Source organism: Primulina eburnea, chromosome 11, assembly GCF_022965805.1.
Source record: "Primulina eburnea isolate SZY01 chromosome 11, ASM2296580v1, whole genome shotgun sequence".
NCBI lineage: Eukaryota > Viridiplantae > Streptophyta > Magnoliopsida > Lamiales > Gesneriaceae > Primulina > Primulina eburnea.
Window position 1 is genome coordinate 24,341,055 of NC_133111.1, and position 16,722 is coordinate 24,357,776.

Genomic DNA, 16,722 nt, shown 5'->3' on the forward strand with positions numbered 1-16,722 from the left:
TCGCCCCAATACTAACGGACCGTGTGAGCTAAACACGGGCCTAGGTCCAATCCTAAGGAAATGCACGGGATGCAAATGCAACTATTACATAAGCTTCCAATATTTACATGTCTTCGATCTTCATAATCATCATGGCCACCATCTTCCAATCTTGATCATCCACTATACTAATATTTACAAATAAATATCCATGGCAAATAGGGATACATCTCATGGGGTGGGAACGGGCCATAAACCAAGCCCACTTTATAAATTGATAATTATAACAATCATTCAACACAAAATATCCTAGCATACACCTAGCAAATTGGGCTTGGGCTTTTGATCATCCTTCATGCATAATATCACATATCATACACCATCAATTAATTATCACAATAATTAATTGATCCAATATTATATCCAATCACTAACCGCCACGATTATAAACTAAATTAACAAAGTATACAAACACCTTTGTCTACTTTCAAATTAATTTATTTATAACCGAATTTCTTATAAATCACAATTTACTATAAATAATTAAATTCCAACTTCATTTATTTATTTTATGAGAAAAATTTGCAACTTTTGTAATTTTAAACTTAAGGGCCCAAAAAATTCATTTTTCACCAAAAACATTTTTGGCTCATTTAAAATTCACAAATATGTTAGCCATCCAATGGCCCAGCAACTCAAGGCCCATGATACTTTGATAATCCAAAACACATTCGGAAAACCCTAATCGTCTTCGTCGTCGCCGGATTCCGGCAACAAATTTTTTTTTTTTTGTTTAAAAGTAGGGGCTGTTCGGGCAGCCCCTCGGGCGACCCTTGCTGCCCAAAACGGGCAGCCCCTCGGGCAGCCCGTGCTGCCCGAAATTCCCCATTGTCATGCCTTGATTTTTGTTGCAAATTTCATTCCCATGCGGTTAGAAATCAATCTCAATATAATATCTTGTATTTGCTACACAAAATCGTAACCATAGCTCTGATACCACTTGAAAGGGGATCGGTTACGGTGGCCGAAAACGCAACGGAAGCACAAAATTTTCGATTTTAGCATATAAATTTCGGCCACCTTGAGTTTGTGTTGGAAATACAATAAAACACCAAAATGACATTCATAGTGTGTTTAGAAATAGTTACCTATCAACCTCTTAAGGTTGATGATGGCTCCAACCAAGTTGTAAACAACTTGGCTCTTGAATGGAATGAAGATCTACAAGCTTCCTTGGACTCCTTTCTTTCCTTCAAATTAGGCCCACCACTTGCAAACTAGAACCCCTCTTATTTTGCACTAGAAAAATAAAAGGATTTTTCAAAGAGAAGTATTTTTCTTCCTCAACACTTGAAGAGAAAAATGAGAGAAAACTTGTGTATCTATCTTAGAAATTTCGGCCATATGCATCTCTTGACAAGGGAGGAAGACTTTTCTTGGTAGTAGAAAAAGTTGTGGTGCATTCCAATGCCATGCCTTGGATGTTGCAAAAGTTGTCTCCCCAACCTTTCATCTCCCATGCATGCATATCTAATTTGATTTTTAACAAATAAAAATCCATGGAATAAATTTAATTATCTCAAACATATTTGAGACTAATTAAATATTACTTGAATTTACCCAAGTCTCACTAGTTAAATAATTAATTTAAATTGAGCTCCACAAGATTCAATTTAATTCAACACTTAAATTAATTTAATTATTTGGACTCTACTAGGTCCATTAGTGTTTAATTAATTCAACACTTGAATTAATTTAATTTAGTCCATAATAATGTTTATGAAAATCACAATTTTCAAATACATTATTTATTTGGCCAACTTTTAATTTAAGAACACATTCATAAATTAAAATTACATTTCTCTCATAGAAGTCATACTTCTATTTTTTCTTACGTTTATAAACTCATTTATAAGCCGTTCAACACATTGAACTATTTTACTTCTCAACGGGATCTAGAAAGCTAGTACTTGTGTGGCCCTCAATGGTTCATTGATACAACTAGCCGTGGGTTCACATCTCCATGTGATTCGGACTAAACATGTCCTTATATGAGCATACCCCAATTGCTCCATTCTTATTTATCAACTCCTTGATAACAAGAACGTCAGAACTCAAGTCTGATAGTACCCAACCAATCATGTTAAACGCCTAGCAGCATCCCTTACATGATTCCCTAGGTATCAAATGATAGTGCCTGCAAGAACCATTCAATTATGGTTAGCGTACAATACGGTCCCTTCAACTCATATATCCCGACCGATTCGACAACCATTGGTTTATCGAGAGTTGTCAATGAATCGATACTATGTGTCATGTTGTAGTTGCATCGATGGTGTAATCTATGAAACCCCTTTCATAATTACCACCATACTCTGATCAGAGATTTCAACCTACACATACATGAGAACACATAGGATATCCATACCCGAAGGTAAGCGGTGAATCCCCGACTACAATGCATCGACTCCTATATGTTTCGACAGAACACCCAACCTTGCCACCTGATGACCCCATGAGAGTCGGTAAACAAGTCAAAGTGTAATTCTAGCACATAGAGTCTCAATGTTGTCCCGGGTCATAAGGAATAATGGTGTACAACCATAAACCAGGACTTTTCCACTCGATAAGTGAGAACCACTTGGAAAGTCCCTTTATGGAGGGTTGTTCAGTGCACTCTGTACAAGGAGCACCTATCTGCATGTTCGGACATCACAATGTCCCCTACCAATGAAACATGGTACTCACATCGCAGATACTAGTCTATAACTCGAGCGGCCTATATCCTTCTTAATGGCGGCTGAATCGACTAGGAACCGTTTAGAATATACAGTATTGCAAATACGAGTTTCATGATACTCATTATATGAGCATCTCATATTCTTTCTACTATTTGTATATTCAAGGGCTTTATCTATGCAACTAGCATGGGTATACAGATAAAGAAGTGCCAAAACGATAAATTCAAATATTATTAAAATAAAGACTGTTTATACATAGAGTTTAATCATGAACCCTCGGCCAACACTTGGCTCGACGGACACCTACTCTAACACTATAGGCACTTCATAAAAGATTTTTCTTGCATTGCTAAGCCCCTGACCAATTTGCTGATAAAAGATGTGCGCTTTGACTTTTCTGATGAGTGTGTGCAGGCATTTCAGATTTTGAAGGAGAAGTTGATCACCGCACCTGTGATGATAGCACCTGATTGGAGGTCGCCATTTGAGGTGATGTATGATGCAAGTGACACAGCTCTAGGAGCAGTGTTGGGCCAAAAGAGGGATAAATGCATTCATATCATCTACTATGCTAGCATGACACTGTCCGCTGCCCAACTGAACTGTGCTACTACAGAGAAGGAGCTTCTTGCTGTGGTTTTTGCTCTAGATAAATTCAGATCTTATTTAATAGGGAGCAAAGTTGTAGTGCACACCGATCATTCAGCATTGAAATATTTGATGGCCAAAAAGGACGCAAAGCCGAGGCTAATTCGCTGGATTGTTCTTTTGCAGGAATTTGACTTGACGATAATCGATAGAAAGGGAACAGAGAATCAAGTTGCAGACCATCTCTCGCGATTGAAGAATCCTATTCAAGGTAATGACTTTATTCGAGATGATTTCCCGGATGAACAACTTTTGAACTAAACAGTTTACCATGGTATGCTGATTTTGTGAACTCAACTATTAAATGAGAATAGGATTATAAATTCTAGAAATAGGTTTATAATTAAATTAGAGAATTGCATCGTGACTTCGAATAATCTGTAGTTAAATAATTCCAGTGCATGATTTTAATCAGAGTTTGTTACCGTCGTGTGTCCCGGTCATTTTATTTAAATTTGAAAACCCCAAGTTCCAAGCTTTTCTGCCAATTTGATTTTAATCATTAATTTAGCATAAATTAGTTTAATTTAATTAGTTTAAATAATCTTCAAATCACTTATTATCGTTGCCTAGATTAAATCGAATAATCTAAATCTTAGTATTTAAATAATAGTCTTTGTGGGATCGATACTTGGACTGTTCGTCCATTTATTATAACTTGACCTAGTTCGCTTGCTAGAATTAATCCCAACCGAAAAAGTCGGTCAATAACTAAATTGCAAATGGATTTAAATGTATCACCAATTTATAACAATTAACAATGGAATAAAAGATCTAGAGGTCCGATTTCACGCAATTGTCCACCATGTGTAAATTCTTGTAACTATGTTATAAAAATCCTTCTTATTCATTTGCCAAAAATCCTATAATTATCCACTCCCTCTCCCGAGTGTTAAGTAGATATTAGTTATATAAAAATAGATTGCAACGTTCCCATCAACAGTCTAAAATTAAATAACACATCAAGCACTAGAATCTCTATGGGCTTCGATAACATTATAGGAACTCCCGAACCTATAAATAACATTGATGTATTTTTCCCTTTTCTTGTTTATAAGTTCCTCTTCAGAGTGATAAATTGTAAACATATAGATCATTCAAATTATGGCCAATAAGTTGAAAGCATTAAGATTAGAACAATACAAATGAACAATATGAAGAACTTAAATAGCTTAGTTCCTAGATTCTAACACAGGGTTTCTAGTTTTGTTCCATCTTTCCTCTAGAAATAACAATTAGTTCATAATAACACAAACAAAACAAAAAAACCAGGTTTTGAAACAAGACATATCAACTGAAAAATAAAAGAAAGAAGAACTTAGAACAAGAGTTCGAAGAGTTGATTCCGTCCCCGGAGTTGTGGAAAAGAGTTTCCAAGAACTTGATGAACTTGGATCTTCAATCCTCTAGCAGCAGCCTCTACTCCTTCCTTAGCTCCCCAATACCCTAGATGGTAAGTAAATGATGTCCTTTTATAGTCCAGATTAGACTTAAATCGTACTACACCAATATCTTGAACTTTCATGCGCAGCACACAAAAATACAGATTTTCCGGATTCTGTTTTTCAAGGAGTGCGGGTGCGGTCAAGAGGACACCGCGGGTGCGGTGTTGTTTCTGGTGTGCGAGCGCGGGTGCGGTCTGGATTTTAGCGCGGGTGCACGGCTTCACTGCGGGTGCGGTGTATGTATAAGTGCGGATGCGCTGCAGTTCTGTAATTTTGATCGTTTGCACTTTTCAATTCAACACTTTACTACTCAAAACTCTCATTCTAAGCTTCAAAACTACAACAACAATAAATCACATAAAACCTGCTCAAGAATTACAAAATTCCAAGTTAAAAATAAATAATAAAAGTACAATAAATTGCACTTATTAGTTCTACTCCATCCATTTCAATTCAATAAGTTTTATCCAGTTCAGAGATTAGTTACGCGCTTTCAGTTCAGTTACTATTCAGTTTTGGTGTTCAGTTCGGTTACTGATCAGTTTGTCAAACTCTGAAACTTATAATTTCCAAAAATTTCTCTATTTCTGTGTATGGAAAAAAAATAGAATTTTAAAATTATTAACTGAAACTTTAGATTATCTGATTATCTGAGACTGATTTGTAGATAAAATAAGTCTTTTGAGATATAAATATTCGTACATAAATAATAATGAACTTTTTTTTATTAGTTTTGAAAGAGGCAAGTACTGATTCGTACAAACATTTCAAAAGAAAACGAATTAAAATTTAGCTTCCTCAGACTTCTAAACTGATATCAAACTTTGTTCATTTCTTGGCTTTCTTTTCAGCTGCTCCTTTATCAGTTGTGTTGTCTGGTTCACAGCGCTTATTGTTGGATTATGCTAACTTCTTCTGCTCTTCCTCCTTGTTGTCAACACCTGCCATCTTGGAAAATAAGAAGAATGTCGAACTGACCTGTGCGGATACTTCAGCTAGCTGATCTTGTGCGATATTAATATTCTTGGACAAGCTCTAGTGCACAATATCAATCCGCTGAATAAGTAGTTCTTCGGTGGTTACTAGTTCAAGAATCGTGACTGCCTCTCTTTTCATCTTTTTTATTGTTATGAACAGGGCGGTACCTAATTGGTCAGTTTCTTCAAGTCTTTTATAGTATAGTCCTTGAGGATATCGAGACTTAAAGAATAGAGCAGCTGTGTTGACTTAACTTTGGAAATTGTAGACCCAGATTTGTCAAACTGGATATTATGTTCTCGAGCATGACATCAGTTGCAATCAGCAGCTCGGGAGAGGAGGTTTCAGTAAAAGCTTGGGCTTTCCCTTTCCCACTGAACTCAACAACTGCGAACTGTCTACAACCAACATCTTGATCTACATCCTCAACAACTTCGTTGAGAACTTCTTCTTGTATAGAAAGACTCTGCGGCTGATCTTCATAAATAGTAGATGCCCTCTGTTCCTCATCAGCCTTCTTTCTAGCAGAAATCTGTTGTTGGGAGACTTCAAAATTAAAGAAAGTCTCTAGAACCACCAAAGTAGTGTAGATCAGTTTGGTTGAAACTAGTAGTTGGTTCAGTTACTGCCTCCAAGACTTGTGCATCAAGAAATTATTTAGTGGCCTGCACTTCTCTGTACTCTTGCTGAATATCTTCAGTAAATGACAGCAGTAGCTCATCCACGTTGTCTAAGGATAGCTATTCATTTTTATACGTGGTGAGTGGAGCTGCTTGTTCAGAAACTGGTAGAAAAATTATGGCAGTAGAGGTAGAAGGTTGAGCTTCGGTAGAGGAGGGATGAGGAACTGTCTCTGGGGCCTCCTCAACAGTTTGTCCCAAAACTGAATCAGTTGGACTGGTCCAGTTGAAGTTTTAGCAGCAGAAGCTTGATTGAACTCCTTAGCTGGTGTTGGATTGCTTGTCTCTACTGGAATGTGCAGCTTCTATCTCATATCCCAGTTCTTCACTTTTGAGTTGGAAGGTGATGAGATCAGAATCCAGTTGCTGAAAGATTGCCATGTCGGAATAAGCAATAGGTCCAACTGGATCATAGTTCTTCTTGAGCTCAGCAGTGACTTCAGTCAATCTTTTAATTCTCATCAAATTGACGAAATATGTGTATGAAAATGAATCGCGACTGGCCGATAAAAGATTGTTCTCGTTGTTATTATTGTTTGTAATTGTTAACTTGTTTCACAACTGAATTCCTCGGGTATATATAGTCTACGATTCCAAGATTCACATTGAATGTATTTAATGATTAAAATCAGTTGAATCGTACGATAAAAGATTGTTCTCGTTGTTATTATTGTTTGTAATTGTTAACTTGTTTCACAACTGAATTCCTTGGGTATATATAGTCTACGATTCCAAGAGCCACATTGAATGTACTTAATGATTAATATCAGTTGATCGTATTTTAGTCCATGTAAATATATTTTTCTGACAAATGTATGATGTATCAGATTGTTATGCTTTGTATGTTCTACTTTGGTACGGATTGTCAGTTTGTCTGCTGAGTTTCAAAACTATAACCAATGATGTGACCAACTGATCAGGATTCAAACTGCTCGACTGATTAGTTCAGCTAGCTTAATCAGTCTTAAATGATGTTATTTCAGTTTGAACGTTATTATAGTTTCAGTTCCAATTTTCAGATGTACTATACCAGTTCACTTTCGATTTTGATATCAGTTAATTTGCCTATCTTCTATTCATCAGTTTTGAGAATTATTAATACTGTTGAGAACTTTAGTTTAATTACTTCAGTTTTGCTTCGTCCATTTCAATTAAATATGTAAGGTCTAGAAAATTCGAACTACGTAATCAGATTGCATGAAATCTAGGATTTTTATTTAAATACCTTGTTTAATGATTTTTATGTATTTTTTGAATGATTATGGCTTGGATAGATGTTTATTTAATGTTCATTTAAAGTTCATGTATTAGGGTTTTAAGTTGCATTTTGCGCTCGCACAAGTAACGGCGACCGAGGATAATAATGAAAAATATTTTTATTTAATAATTATTTTTAAATATTAATATATGATGTGAGTGAGTTTTATTTTTGAAAATGGGCTTTGGTTGGATATTTTTACTCGTCGGGTCATATTTTTAGCCGGTACGCAAATTTTATCGATTCAGAGAACTTTTTGATGGTTCAGACAATATTTCCGAAAACGTACCTAAACGAAATATTTGTCGGGAGTGTATTTGGGCTTGATGGGTTTATTTTAGTGCTTATTGGACTCAAAACCTTTTAATCCATTTAATTTTTAATTAGGTCCCATTAGTGCACAAATTTTCTACTTAAACATGACATAATCAAACCCTAAACCTAATACACATCTTTGGCCGCACCACTCTCTCATTTGTTGCGACTTTGATTGTTGCACTCCCAAGAGCAGGTTGTCCACAAGTAGTATAATTCGGTGAGTCCGAATATCGTATCCACAGGGAAGCTAAGGTAATTACAAGTCCACTACAATGTCTTTTTGTTTTTGATTTTGTTTCTTTTTAATTTTAATTGAATCTTTAATGGGTAAATTTTAATTGTTCAAATTTAAATTTAAGTAGTTGAGATTAAAGGATCCACTCTTGGTATTTTAATAAAGTTAACATTAACGAACAATATTGAAATCCACTTAATAAAATGGTTCCAATATATTAAATAATCATATTTATATTATGTTATAAATTATAATCTTATAAGTACATAATATATACCAAAACTTATAAATGTGGTCAAGTATTTATTGTGCTATATATATTTGTAAACACTAAATCAAGGTTCCCACTTTAAATGGTTGGTAAAACCAAACTAACATTTAAATGGTTCCAAGAATTTAATATTATAATATATTTATATATAATAACTCAAGGCATCCATTTTAAATGGTTGGTAATACCAAACTAACATTTAAATGGTTCCAAGAATTTAGTGTAACATATAGCAACAATAAATCAAAACTCCCACTTATAAGTAGGGTATAAAAATGCTTAAAGAAATAAATATAACATAAACAATAAATAATGATTAAATAATATAAAACATAGATTCTTACCTTATAATAACCTTATTATCATGCCAAGAGCTTCACCTTATCATCTCAACTTTAGGAAGTTAGCTATTCATTATTCAAAGTGTAAAACTTTGAATATGAAATTAACATGCTAATTATATTTAAATGAAGAAATAAAAGAAAAATATAGAGAGAAATATTATGAACTCAAAGATTTGTTCATAGAATGAGGGATATCTCAATACATTACAATGCACCCCTATTTATAGCCAAATTTGGGGAGACAACCACAAATAAAATATTATTTTTTACACATAAGTCTTCATTGGTGTTCCAAGAAATTAATATTATATTGCACATCACTTTTGACAAGCATCTTCTCCGAATTTTCTTCTTCACATAAAATGAAACATGTGGATAATTGAGTTGTCTAGTTGTGGTATTTTTTTCAGAATATTTGACCAAGTAGTTTGAGAGATATGGTCAAAATACTAGAGCATGGTAAAACTGCCACTCCTTCGGTAACTTTAATTGTTGCTTAATTTGATCCCAATTGTGAGAGGATTTTTATCTCATGCTTGCCACCAATATTGTAGATATTAACATCAACTTTCTACAGGTCCAAGAATCATCTTAATCCCATTTGCAACGCCAAGGTTATTCTTGTTTTATCGAACCTGTAAAAATAGTAAAAACTTATAATTACACAACAACTTATATTTTATACAATTTATTATAAAACATATAATATTTAAAAATTTAATAAAACAAAAACTATATATTTATATTATAAAACATTTAATTAATGTACAATTTTTATGTTTATCACACCTCCCAACCAGCTTATTGCTAGTCCCTAGCAATTTAAGCGTTAATAGCAATACAAAACATATTGATTAATTTAAATAGAAATGTAATCAGAACTATCTAAGTGTTTAAATAAAATTTGAAAACTGTCAAAGTTATATCAAGATCATCATAATTATAATTTATGAAATAATTTGAGATGATTAATTCAAAGCTTATTTTAGGTAGTTAAATGTACACGGCCTTCAGAAATTCCTAGTAAGAGTCTCAACTCCATATCCTCACAGGTTAATAAATGTTTCAATTTATGGCAACGATTTCTCTCATGGAGTTGGAATACAGATAAATGCTCAGAAAAATGGTTTACAGAATGCAGACAGACAAACGAGCCAAACTAATCAAAAGATAGAAAATCAATTGATTTAAAATCCAGTTGTTCTTATTATATTTTTTTTTCCTGATTTTTTTTTTTTTTTTTTTACATCATGGAATCAGACTAAGTTTATGCTTTTTGACCACATATTTATTTAATTTGTACAATGTATTTCTCTCTTTCTTTTTTTTATTTTTTTTATTTTTTTTATTCTTATGAGAGAAAAATGGGTCGCAGCATATAACTTAAAAATTACATAGATCTTCAACATCTTTCTTTTTGTATTTTTCTTTTTTTTTCTTTTTTTTTTTCAGGAAATATATATTTTTTTTTTCAAAATAAGAACTCAAGATCTAAACAATAGATAGTCTCTCTCATGATCAATAAAGGCTCGAAAGCTGTTTTCTCAGTCCTCTCCACTCACTCACAAAATATGTGTGAGTTCAAAAATTTTAGGCACTCTTATAAGGTATATCTTGGGCCATATACTTTACTACCTAATTTTATCACAATGGTTAATCACTCAAAAAGATTTCATAAATCATATTTTTATATTGATCAGAATATTAAAAATGACCTTTTTTCAAATAAAATTTAAACATTCTTAAATAGATTAATGCATGTTCTAATTTAAATCTTTCAAATATGTAATGTATGACATTTTTGCAAAAAATTACTAAGGTACAAACAATAAACATGGTTTTATTTTAAAATAATATTTAATTTTTTTTTAAATTTGTTTTTTTTTTTTTTTTATATGTGTTCTCCCCCCAATCAGAATATGACATTGTCCCTAATGTCAAAATAGCTATTAATAAAGAGTACATAATGAAAGAGATATCACCTGGAACTTTATTGAAGATAACAAACTGAAACAAACGCAAACCAATCCACGACTTTTGAATCAATGATCCAACTTCCTTTTCTTACTGCTTGATTGCGACCAATTGATCTTTGTTATCATCGGATCAGGCTTATGAACAAAAGCTTCCAAATCATCAATTAATTGATCGGCAGTCGAAGCACAGATGAGCATCCGTCGTGAATTTTCTGAAATGAAATTCTGTTCCACAGCTTTATCAAGAAATGTCAACAAACTGTCATAATAATTATTGATATTCAACAAGCCCACGGGTTTATTATGGATATTAAGTTGTGCCCAAGAAACAGTGTGAAAAATTTCTTCTAATGTACCAAAACCACCTGGTAGTGCGATAAAAGCATCAGAATTTTCAATCATTTGAGTGATTCTTTCATACATAGAAGAAACTTTTAATTCCTCCCCAATCGTAACACCTGTAATATTTCCTTCAGCTAAAGCTATAGGAATAATACCCAATACCTGACTACCTCCAAGATGAGCAGATGTTGAAACAGATCCCATTAACCCAATATTACCTCCCCCATATACCAAGTGAATTTTTCTCTCAGCCAATATCTTTCCAAGATTATTCGCTGCTTCTACAAACACTTCATTTTTTCCAGGACTCGACCCACAAAATACACAAATATTTTTCAATGTTTGTGCAGAGGATCCAGTCATGTTTTTACTTTCCTTTTTTTTTTCTGCGAAAGTAGAAAGAAAGATGAGAGATTTTATAGGGGTAATATGTTATCATGACAAAACTATGGGTCACAGCTTTAAACAGAATAAATAGTAAAAAAATAATGACACACATGCTTATAAACAGTAGTGTGATTGTGGCTCACAATTTTCCTCTGGTTTTACGTCCAGAAACGGCTTCAACGCCTTCTATGAGTCGAGGATATGCTTCCCATCCAATTTTCTTATAAATTGGCAAACAGGGTCTTTTTTAGTCAGATTCCCAAGACTATGACGCTCATCTTGAAATTGTTTCCATAAACGGAGAAGTTCAATATGCACATGTCCACTAGAATGCGTCTCAAGAGTCAATAAGATGTTATCTAAAGACTCCTTACTCAGCCCATTCTTAATGAAATCAATTTTATCTTCTCTGTTATTGGAAACACATCCCAAAGATCTGCATCGTTTGTCACAAGTCCATCTTGCACACTTATGACAAACCCCTAAACTTTTGGCCCTTCGTTTTTTCGCATAAGTGCTTTTTCCTAATCCAGGCAAATACCGAATAAGCAATGATTGTTGAACTTCTCCTCCTAATCGGACCTTAGCTTCTATTACAAGACGAATATCTTCTGGAATTCTTTTTTGCATTAGTAATCTCAATCTTTCACACCTTCCTGCATAAATTTTTCTTAGAACATTTTCAGAAACAGAGGGAAAATATTTACAAATTTTTGAGAGAATTTCATCCATTTTGAAAAGAAAAGAAATGATTTTTTTTTTTTTTAAATTTTTGTATCAGCAATTGTGGGAAACTGATTTAACCGACTATGAGAGTCACGGAGTACCGTTATCCGCCATTTAACCGGGAAAATAAAAAGATTAAGAAAACCTGAAATAAAAACAAACAATAATCAAATGCAACACAAAAAAAAAATCAAGGATCAGAAAGGGAAATAAACTCTTCTTGAAAGATTTCATTTTCCAAAAATGGTTTAAGCCTTTGTCCATTCACTTTAAAAACATCACCATTTTTAGGATTTTCAATATCCACAGCTCCATAAGGATACACATGCTTTATAACATATGGGCCTGTCCATCTTGATCGTAATTTTCCTGGGAATATGTGAAGTCGAGAATTATAAAGCAAAACTTTTTTACCAATCTCAAAAGATTTTCTAAGAATTGTTTTATCATGAAATGATTTGATTTTTGCTTTATAAATCCTTGAATTCTCATACGCATCATTTCTGAGTTCATCAAGTTCATTAAGTTGCAATTTACGCAATTTGTTGGCATCATCCATGCTTGAATTTAAAGTTTTTATCGCCCAATAAGCTTTATGTTCCAATTCCACAGGCAAATGACAATGTTTTCCATAAACCAACCTATAGGGAGACATATTCAATGATGTTTTAAAAGCTGTTCGATATGCCCACAGTGCATCATTAAGTCGCAGAGACCAGTCTTTTCTATTTGAGTTAACAGTTTTTTCCAAAATTTGCTTTATCTCCCTATTAGCTAATTCAACTTGTCCATTTGTTTGAGGATGATAAGGAGTTGTTACTTTGTGAGTAATACCATATTTTTTCATTAATGAAGCAAATGGTTTATTAACAAAGTGAGTTCCCCCATCACTTATCATAGCTCGAGGAATTCCGAATCTACTAAAAATATTTTCTTTCAAAAATTTGATGACGATTTTATGATCATTTGTTCGACATGGAATTGCCTCTATCCATTTGGAAACATAATCAACTGCAACTAAAATATACAAGTATCCAAACGACGGTGGAAAAGGTCCCATAAAATCTATTCCCCAACAATCAAATATTTCAATTTCAATGATAGGATTCAAAGGCATCATGTTTCTTTTTGAAATCGCACCCAATTTTTGACAATTTTCACAGATCTTGCAGATTTCGTGGGTGTCTTTAAACAAAGTGGGCCAATAAAATCCACACTGCAAGATTTTTGCAGCTGTTTTCTTTGAAGAAAAATGTCCCCCGCATGCTTCTGAATGACAAAATTTAATGACACTACTTACCTCATTGTCGGGTATGCAACGTCGAAAAATTTGATCCGGACAATACTTGAACAGATACGGATCATCCCAATAAAAGTTTTTTACCTCATTCAAAAATTTTCTTTTATCTTGGGAACTCCATTGCGGTGGCATTTTTCCTGTCACAAGAAAATTTACTATGTTAGCAAACCAAGGTGTAGTAGTAACTGAAAATAGATGTTCATCAGGAAAATTATCGTTAATTGGTGTCATTTCAAAAGATGATCCTGTTACTAGTCTCGATAAATGATCGGCTACGACATTCTCGGTTCCTTTTTTATCTTTGATTACAATGTCAAATTCTTGGAGCAACAAAATCCATCGTATCAGTCGTGGCTTTGCATCCTGTTTGGTCAACAAATATCTAATAGCAGAATGATCAGTAAACACGATAGTTGTTGATCCAATCAAATAAGAACGAAATTTATCTAATGCAAATATTACAGCAAGTAGCTCTTTTTCAGTTGTGGAGTAATTCATTTGAGCATTGTTTAAAGTTCTACTTGCATAATATATCACATAAGGCTTACCGTTTCTTCTTTGACCCAATACTGCACCGACTGCATAATCACTCGCATCGCACATGATTTCAAATGGTAAAGACCAATCAGGAGGTTGCATGATAGGAGCTGATGTTAAATGTCGAATGATTTTATCAAAAGCATTTTGACATTCTTGAGTCCACTCAAATGCACTGTCTTTTGTTAAGAGGTTACAAATGGGTTTAGAGATTAAACTAAAGTCCTTTATAAACCTCCTATAAAATCCAGCATGTCCCAAAAATGAGCGAATTTCTTTAATGGTTTTTGGAGGGGGTAAATTGGCAATGACATCAACTTTTGCTTTATCGACTTCAATTCCATGAGATGACACGACATGTCCCAAAACAATTCCAGAAGTAATCATGTAATGACATTTTTCCCAATTTAAAATAAGACCTTTTTCCTCGCATCTTTTTAAAACTTTTTCCAAATTTTCAAGACAATTATCAAATGTATTCCCAAAAACAGTTAAATCATCCATAAAAATTTCCAAACAATTTTCAACCATGTCGCAGAAAATGCTTAGCATACATCTTTGAAATGTTGCTGGGGCATTGCATAAACCAAATGGCATCCTTCTGAATGCAAATGTTCCAAAAGGACATGTGAATGTAGTTTTTTCTTGATCTTCGAGTGCAATGGGAATTTGATAATAGCCTGAATATCCGTCAAGAAAACAGTAGTAGGGATGACCTGCTACTCTTTCTAAAATTTGATCCAAAAATGGTAATGGAAAATGATCTTTTATAGTGGCGTCATTTAATTTTCTATAATCAATACACATCCGCCAACTAGATGGGACTCGACTTGTTAACAATTCACCTTTTTCATTTTTTATCACTGTGATGCCAGATTTTTTTGGAACTACTTGTGTTGGGCTTACCCACTTACTATCAGAAATAGGGTAGATAATTCCAACATCAAGTAGTTTGAGAACTTCAGTTTTCACAACATCTTTCATGTGTGGATTTAATCTCCTTTGTGGTTGTTGAGATGTTTTTGCATTTTCTTCTAAGTGAATTTTGTGTGTGCAAATTAGTGGATTAATGCCCTTAAGATCTTTTAGTGTCCAACCAATTGCATTTTTATGTCTTTTAAGCATATCAACTAATTTACCTTCTTGATTACTTGAGAGTTTGGAAGAAATTACCACCGGATATGTTTCATCTTCTCCAAGAAATGCATACTTCAATTCTTCTGGCAAGGGTTTTAACTCCAATACTGGTGGTTCGTCTTTGTTCTCATATTTTTCATCAAATTCTTTCTCTGATCCTGGTAACGAGTGATACCTGAAAAAATCGTCAAGATCAATTTCAATATTTTCTTTAACAGTTTCAATTGAACAAATATCTAATTGATCACGAGTACTCCCTTCTTGAATGTTTTCTTCCACAAGAGTTTCAATAAGATTTTCATCTTCACTTTCATCTCCTTTGTCATGTGGTTGCTTACAAAGATTAAAAACATTGAGCTCCAAGGTCATGTTACCAAATGACAACTTCATTATTCCATTCCTGCAATTTATAAGAGCATTAGAAGTTGCTAAAAATGGACGACCTAAAATTACAGGAATTGCATTACAAGCTTCAATAGGTTGTGTATCTAAAACTATGAAATCGACAGGATATACAAAGTTATCAACTTGGACCAACACGTCTTCTACCATACCTCTTGGCACTTTAACAGATCTATCAGCAAGTAAAAGTGTTACCGAAGTAGGTTTTAACTCGCCTAGATTGAGTTCTTGATAAACTGAATATGGAAGTAAATTCACACTAGCTCCAAGGTCAAGCAAGGCTTTTTTAATCTTTCGTTCTCCAATAATACACGAAATAGTAGGACAACCAGGGTCTTTGTATTTCAAAGCATTATTATTTTGAATGATTGCACTTACTTGTTCGGCTAAAAATGCTTTCTTTTTCACATTCAATTTTCTTTTCACAGTGCACAAGTCTTTCAAAAATTTGGCATATGATGGTACCTGTTTTATTGCATCTAATAAAGGAATATTAACTTTTACTTGTTTAAAAATATCATATATATCAGAATTCAAATTTGATTTTTTTGTATTTTTCAATGCATGAGGGAATGGTGGTGACACTGTCTGTTGAACCTCCTCTTCGCAAGTTATGGGTTCCACTTCCTTACCCTTTGGAGTTGATTTATCATCATCTTCACAAGGTTCAAGAATGGATTTTTCCACAACCTTACCACTTCGAAGGGTAATAACAGATTTTACCTGATCCATCGGTTGAGTTCCAGAAGTTCCAATTTGTGTATGATGATCCTTGGGATTAGGCAGAGGTTGTGAAGGAAATTTACCTTTTTCATGAACATTAAGTGCAGATGCAAATTTAGCAAGAGTATCTTTCAAGTCTGTCATGGTTTGAGCAGTTTGAGTATTGATAGACTCTTGCTTTGCAATGAAAGAATTCAATGTATCTTCCAAATTTCTTTTCGGCGGAGGAACATAAGGTGCATAATTTTGAAAATTTTGTTGATTTTGAAAATGTGGTTGCGGAAATTGTGCAGCA

The 16,722-nt window shown here is 33.7% G+C and overlaps 1 protein-coding gene across 1 annotated transcript; it reads right to left on the reverse strand.

The window, feature by feature from the left end:
* Nucleotides 1-6,014: 6,014 nt before the first annotated feature.
* Nucleotides 6,015-16,436, reverse strand: LOC140805470 (uncharacterized). The gene is made up of 7 exons (XM_073161740.1): nt 15,920-16,436; nt 13,629-13,765; nt 12,601-13,493; nt 12,205-12,308; nt 11,970-12,126; nt 11,108-11,381; nt 6,015-6,323 (listed from the first exon to the last, which is right to left on the reverse strand). The coding sequence occupies exons 1-7, from the start codon at nt 16,434-16,436 to the stop codon at nt 6,015-6,017; spliced, it is 2,391 nt and encodes a 796-aa protein (XP_073017841.1).
* Nucleotides 16,437-16,722: the final 286 nt, after the last annotated feature.

Bases quoted from the DNA above. Each gene is read 5' to 3' on its own strand.
- LOC140805470 (XM_073161740.1), bottom strand. From the start codon at position 16,436: ATGGATCAGGTAAAATCTGTTATTACCCTTCGAAGTGGTAAGGTTGTG. The intron at 12,127-12,204 runs GTCTTGTAATAG...TGCCTGGATTAG, and splicing joins AAGAATTCCAGAAGATATTC to GAAAAAGCACTTATGCGAAA. The intron at 11,382-11,969 runs GTCTTTAGATAA...TCTTGGAGGTAG, and splicing joins AAGAATGGGCTGAGTAAGGA to TCAGGTATTGGGTATTATTC.